The 7,322-nt window shown below is 42.3% G+C and overlaps 1 protein-coding gene across 1 annotated transcript; it reads left to right on the forward strand.

The window, feature by feature from the left end:
* The first annotated feature begins 421 nt into the window (after nucleotides 1–421).
* LOC132486745 (HMG box transcription factor BBX-like) lies at nucleotides 422–3,157 on the forward strand. The gene has a single exon (XM_060094327.1). The coding sequence runs from the start codon at nucleotides 422–424 to the stop codon at nucleotides 3,155–3,157; it is 2,736 nt and encodes a 911-aa protein (XP_059950310.1).
* Nucleotides 3,158–7,322: the final 4,165 nt, after the last annotated feature.

Consider the following 7,322-nt stretch of genomic DNA (forward strand, 5'->3'; position numbering starts at 1 on the left):
CACAGTGATTCATATATATATATTCTTCTTCAGATTCTTTTCCATTATAGGTTATTACAAAATATTGAGTATAGTTCCCTGTGCTATAGAGTAGGTCCTTAGTGGTTATGAGAGTCACTCTTTAAACAGCAGAATCTTGGAGTGTACAGTGAAGGGAGGCCGAGCGGCTCCGCGAGCTCCTCTCTCTCCACTTTCCCATAGAGAAGCCCTGACTGGCCGCTGAGGGCGAGCCACACACACGCCCTCGCGCCCGGCGAACCCGCGCGGTCAGTATCATAGGACACAGGCTTTGCCGCAGTTCATCTTCCTCCCTGTGTACTTTCCGTTTGCCTTCCTGGAATTCTGCTGCATCACAGAAGCTGGAAGTTCTGATGTTCCATTGAACTCACGATGGAAAGTCTTGACTTGACCGGTCAGAGTAATGAAAGGCAGTCATAGAAATAAAGATTATTCCGCAGAAGGAGAAGGAGCTGGAAAACGACCAAAACGAAAGTGCCTTCAGTGGCATCCATTGCTAGCAAAGAAACTTCTTGACTTTTCAGAAGAGGAAGAAGAGGAAGACGAAGAGGAGGATATTGATAAGGTTCAACTTCTTGGGGCCGCTGGTCTAGAGCAAGATGGTGAAACTGAAGATGATGAATCACCAGAACAGCGAGCCCGGAGACCAATGAATGCATTTCTCTTATTTTGCAAACGTCATCGCTCTCTTGTACGTCAGGAACACAGGAACAGGCTTGATAACCGAGGTGCTACCAAGATACTAGCTGATTGGTGGGCTGTTCTCGATCCAAAGGAAAAGCAGAAATACACAGACATGGCCAAGGAGTATAAACATGCATTTATGAAAGCAAATCCTGGCTACAAATGGTGTGCTACCACAAACAAGCCTGTGAAATCCCCAACATCCACTGTCAATCCACGGGAGAAACTATGGGCCTTCCCATCTGACTCTTCAAGAGCCTTGCCAAGCCCCAAGAAAACAAAGCCTGAAGAAATGCCTCAGCTTAACTTTGGGATGGCTGATCCTACTCAAATGGGAGGCCTGAGCATGCTGCTTTTAGCTGGAGAACATGTTCTTGGTACACCAGAGATATCCTCTGGCACTTGCAGGCCTGATGTTTCAGAATCCTCTGAATTGCGTCAGGAGTCACCATTATTTCAGTTTGCCGAGATATCTTCAGGTACCTCCCACCCTGATGTTCCGTCAAAACAATGTCAAGCATCAGCCTTGTTTCAGTTTGCAGAGATCTGCTTGAAGACTTCACAGTTGGGCGGTGCTGAACCTGTAAAACGCTGTGGAGAGTCTGCACTCTTTCAACTGGCAGAGATGTGCCTGGCATCAGAGGGGGTGAAAATGGAAGAATCAAAGCTAATAAAAGCCAAAGAATCAGATGGCGGAAGAATTCAAGAACTGGAGAAGGGCAAGGAAGAAAGAGAAATGAAAATGGAGAAAATAGATGAAGCCAGGTTCCAGAAAGAAGCAGAATTTGAAAAATCAGCTAAGGAAAATGTAAGAGATTCTAAGGAATTAAGAAATTTTGAGGAGCTGCGAATGGATGATATAATGGGTATAAAAATGGAAGCTCCTAAAGCAATTAAAAAGGAAGAATTAGAGGAAGATCAAAAATGTAGTCACTTCCCTGATTTTTCTTACTCTGGCAGTAGCAAGATAATAATAAGCGATGTTCCCAGTAGGAAGGATCACATGTGCCATCCTCATGGCATTAGGATCATCGAGATTCCCACAGCGTTAAGCAAACCAGAAAAGCTAAAAAAGGAAAAGAAGAAAACCAAAATGGATCGACAGGGAAATGATAAATCCACACCCAAGAAGACTTGCAAAAAGAGGCAGTCCTCGGAATCTGATATCGAGAGTGTCATGTACACCATTGAAGCTGTTGCAAAGGGAGACTGGGGCATCGAGAAGCTTGGAGATACCCCTCGCAAGCAGGTGCATACATCCTCGAGTGGCAAGGGAAGCATTTTGGATGCCAAGCCACCAAAGAAGAAAGTGAAATCAAGAGAGAAGAAAATGTCAAAGGAGAGATCCTCAGACACCACCCAAGAGTCAAGACCTCAAGATTTTATCAGTATTTCTGCCAGCAAGAACATTTCTGGTGAGGTCCCAGAGGGTATAAAAGCAGAACCTTTGACCCCTACGGAGGATGCATTACCACCCAGTCTATCGGGACAGGCCAAGCCTGAGGACAGTGAGTGTCACAGAAAAATAGAGACTTGTGGCTCCCGGAAATCTGAGAGGTCTTGCAAAGGTGCTCTTTATAAAACCCTGGTGTCTGAGGGTATGCTCACCTCTCTGCGAGCTAATGTTGGCAGAGGGAAACGAAGGTCAGGAAAAGGAAAGTCCTCTGATCATGAAGAGTGTTGGCATGAAGAAAGCTGGACATTTCACCAGAGTGGGACCAGTGGAAGCAAGAAGTTCAAGAAGACAAAGCCAAAGGAAGACTCTCTCCTTGGCTCAGCAAAGCTGGATGAAGAATTTGAAAAGAAATTCAACAGCCTCCCTCAGTATAGTCCTGTTACATTTGACCAGAAATGTGTACCTGTCCCAAGAAAAAAGAAGAAGACCGGACATATGTCCTCAGAACCGACCCAAACCAGCAAAGGTCCTTTCCAGTCTCAGAAAAAGAACTTATTCCACAAAATTGTCAGCAAATACAAGCACAAAAAGGAGAAGCCTAATGTTCCGGAAAAAGGAAGTGGGGATAAATGGTCAAACAAGCAACTCTTCTTGGCTGCCATTCACCCTACAGAAGCCATATTTTCAGAAGACAGAAACACCACAGAGCCTGCTTATAAGGTTACAAATGCCCCATCCATTCCCAACACTCCAGAGCCAACAAGGGCGCAAGAACCCTTGGTGGGCAGTCAAAAGAGAAAAGCAAGGAAAACCAAGATCACACACCTTGTCAGGACAGCAGATGGCCGGGTATCACCAGCAGGAGGTACTTTGGATGACAAACCAAAGGAACACCTGCAGAGGAGTCTTGTCAAGGTGACCGAGACAGGCTGCAATGACGCATGCTCACACAACCGAGGGGCCACGGAGACGCGGAGCAGCACCCCGGAGATGCCCGCCGTGTCTGCGTTCTTCAGCCTCGCTGTGCCGGCCGAAGTGGCTGCCATGGAACATGCATAGAAGTCAGAGATCAACTCCGCTCCCCCATGATGGACAGCCAAAAGAAATGCCCCCGACTCCTGTACTTATTTCTTGCGCTGACCAGTGAAGCGCCCTTTAATTGTAAAACATTGTGCTTTACCTACTACCCTAGCCTTGTCTTTATTGAGAGATGCTAGTGAGTCCATGTGGTGGCAGATAGAGACAGCAAACAAGTGCTTGTTGCCCTACACGGCCCAGATTCACTTGAAGCAGAAGTTGGCACCCTGGGCCAGTTTGTTCTTTCAGAACCCAGAGTCTTTGAGGGTGATGTTGTCTGTCTGATAATGAGCAGAAATGGGATGATCCTAGAGCTTTGCTTTCTATGGAAGGCTTTTGATGGTAATAGGTGGTAACTTGGTAAAAGGCTGCCTTTACTGTAGCTCATCCAGCATCTCTTTTACCAACCAGAGAGTGTGAAACTAGTTTCATATATTACCTAGTTATTCTTTCAAAACAAAAACCAAAAGCAAAAAAACAAAAACTGACACACTGCACTAGTTATTATTAGATATTCTTAGTCTTTTTTGTACATGGAGGTTTATGTTCTAAGATGGTTTATATAATAGGCTATACCTACATTTACATTGTAGAATAATATTAAAAAGCCTCTTCCAGAGACTCCCAAACAGCACGGGCAGGCAGATGTACCGCTGTTAGCGGTGTATGCTCGGCCTTGTGGTCCATATATTCTGCACTTTTATATTTGCCACCAGAGTGGTAGTTTGCTGGCACAAAGAGAAAGAGAGAGAAGAAGAAAAATTACAGTTCTTACAAGCAGAATTTTTTTCTTAGCCTTGAGTGACCAAGAAGAATTTGCTTGGGTCCAATTGTGGCGAATATTTTCCCAGACAGGGGAAGAGTCCAGCAGATTACAGATTACTGATGTTTTCATGCCTTGAGGATTCTTTTATTTTTACACAAGGGTCTGAGTGACCAATGGATCGTTCATACAGACAAAAAAAGAAAAATAGTATTCAGAAGTGACCTTAGGATTACTTCACTATTCAGAACACATTGAAGACACACTCACTTTGTGTGGTCTTTGAGCTACAGCCCTTTTACATCCATCCCAGACAGACTGGACGGGTAGCAATTGCTATGCACAGCCTAATTGGCACTGCAGGTTTTTAGAGCCATTTTGAGTTTTTGTGGTTACGGAGGTATTGATGAGGGAGGTGTGCCTGACCAGAGTGGGACTCGCAGTTATAGATCCACCTGCAAGTTTCCTGTTTCCTTTTCATGTTTTGTTGCTTTTGAACATAAAACCAACCATACATATGCCAGTGCAACTGGATTAAGTGGCTTAGAACATTCAACATATTGACTCCATCACCTGACGTTCACAGTATCTTGTTTCTTAGCAACAGATGCAAAGTGATAAATCAAAATTAGTCTTCGGCTACAGATTTTACAGGGTATTTGTTCCATAGCACAAAGTATTTCCCCACTCTTGCATCACAGCACAAACTACCAACTTTTAAGTATTGGATTCCAGCAATAATTTTTACTGGTTTTCAAACTGGCGGAATTTTGATAGTGTTAGTTCAAGTTTGAAACTTTTGAATTAGATCTCTAAATGGTGACAGTTTACAAGGTTTTATCTAGCTATCTTATTTATACTTGACTGAATTGTAATGATGATTTTTTTTCTCATCGTAATTTGACCTAATAGCCATACCAAAAAATGACTCTATTAGTACTGACTAGGTTTAGCTTTTCACGGTTGTAGATGTTACTTCAGTTTCGGTGCTGGAAAATATGTACAACATACTAATAGAATTGAAAAAGAACAGAGAGATTTGGGCTTTTGTTTTTTTCAAAGCAGGTAAAGAGGGCATCAGGGCATTGGAACGGTGTCCTCAAAAATGCATATTCCTTGTGGGCATGGAGGAAGAAGGAATTAGTAAGCAAGGTTAATCAGAGGCAGAAGCTTAGCCCCATTCACACAGAAATAAATCAGGTGAGCAACCCCAGATTTTAGCATGATATTTTTACTACGATGCTGTTGTATTAATATTTTCTAAATTTCGAAACACAAAGTGAATGTTTGAAAATTGCTGGGTCCCAGTGTTGGTGGCTGTTGGAGTTTCTGGACCACTTGCTAGCAGTGATTTAAAAATTATAATTAGCTAAAATCCAAAAAAAAAAATAAAATCAACAACAAAAGTTGTTTGGTGCAGAACATGCACCTTGACAATGGCACTAACTTGTTATTCTCTAGAACATGTTAGAATAGGTCTATTTTTGCCAGTGCCCTCTCCTCCAGTCCTCTGATTACATTTCACTAGAGTTCCTTAACAGAGTGCTGTATATTCATGGGACCTTTCTTAAAAAGAAGCAAAACAAAAGATGACTTTTTTCTATGTGATTAATATATCTTACTTGATCTGCTTTTCCTAAACCTCAGTGGCTTTTCCCTTAGGCAGGGGTCGGGGTGGAGGGCGACCTACTGGATACGACTGTTTTCAGGTACTTCAGAAAAAAAAAAAAAACCCACCTTTTTGTAGACATGCTTAATTTTTAAGCGGTTAGGCACTGAGAGTAGCAGAAATCCTGCAAAGCTCTATAGTCTTTTAGACACTCACCTTGTCATTTCTCTGAGTAATGTCTTGATTTCAAAAATAGTGCTTTTCTCATGCCCTGAATCCACTGGAGAGGGGTGTTGGTATTTTCAGGTAACAACATTTGTGAGCACAAATATTGCAGACCAACATGTAGTACCCTCCCCCATTTATCATTTTCATTTCACTTCTCTCATTCTTTTTTATTTTAGAAAATCATATTGCTATGGTGTGTACCTTAATCTGCCAGCAAACACCATCTACACTAACATTTGTCCCACAAGCATCCTCAAGAGAAAAAGTTGTTGCACCTTATATATATTTCAAGCAAACCAAAATATGATGCTCTTCTGCCTTTGTTTTATTCTAAATTGTTGTATCATATCTTTCTGAAACCATTCTGAATCTAGTTGAAATTCTCAATATTTATGCTTTTACCTTAATTTCTAGATTCAAACCTGTATATAAATCTTTGGAACAAAATTGTCCTAGCCCTTCTCTGTGTTGCTGGAAGTGGATGATTTAGTCTCAGATGGAGACACAGTACTGTTCCAGTTTTCTTTAGCCTTTTATTTATTTAGTTATTCTGGGTATTTTCCTATGTAATTTTGAAGTGTGTAGAGTATACTATAGTTACTGAAGCTGCAGCTCCAAGAAGCTGAGTGAAAGAGAGAAAATACTGTAAGACGCCCTTCTTAAGTGTTTATTTGTTTGGATAACTGTAATGAGGCCAGGAAAAGGCAAAAGGTCCCACAGCCACTTTGAAGACACAGGTTCTTATCCCCAAACTAGGTTAGGTCCCAGATTTTAGATGAAAATGGTGAATTCTTTAAAGCCCTCTTTTTTAAAAGGATATATCATACCATTGTAATTCTGACAGTCTTTTCCCCCCCGAAAATATATTTATTTAATTCCGTCAGATGAGCTTTCTACCAGTGCCCCCTCAAAGCCATGCTCAACTCATTCCCACGTTATCACTGTTATTATAGTTCCTGCCATTCAAACTGCTGCCGAGAAAAAAAGTGATCGAACACTGTGAACAAAATGGAGCATCTGAACGGGTCTGGTTATTTAGAATCCAACTTGTGTAATCCCTGTCACTCTCTTATCAAGTCAGATGCTACTCTGCCTGAGTCATAGAAAATTTTGTTTGCACTCTGTAGTCCTTGGCTCATCCTCTGGAAATGTTTGCACCTATGTAAAATCTCAAGCAGATTATAAATCGATACAGCACTAGGAGTAAGCTGAAAACTGAATGACATGTTTTGTCTATACAGTTCCGGGGGAGGGATGGGGAATATCAAGTAGCTCTGTTCCAAGTTTGGCATTTGGCATTAATGTGAAGCAGTGGGACCATGCTGCCTGTTAAACTACTGTATGAATCCTAAGTGTTCTGGAGACCAGCAGCTGGAGGCTGGAGGCCAGCATCCATACAGCAAAGGGGAAGCATCGCCGCTTCTTGGGGGAAAAGGAAGGAAGTCGTGCAAGGCCTGGAGTCATCATTTGTAAAGGGGAAGTCGGGGTGTACGTGATGCTGTGAGAAGGTTCACCTTTGATTGCACTGCTTCACAGAGCCCTCAGAT

The sequence above is a fragment of the Mesoplodon densirostris genome, chromosome 1 (genome assembly GCF_025265405.1).
Source record: "Mesoplodon densirostris isolate mMesDen1 chromosome 1, mMesDen1 primary haplotype, whole genome shotgun sequence".
Taxonomy (NCBI): Eukaryota; Metazoa; Chordata; class Mammalia; order Artiodactyla; family Ziphiidae; genus Mesoplodon; species Mesoplodon densirostris.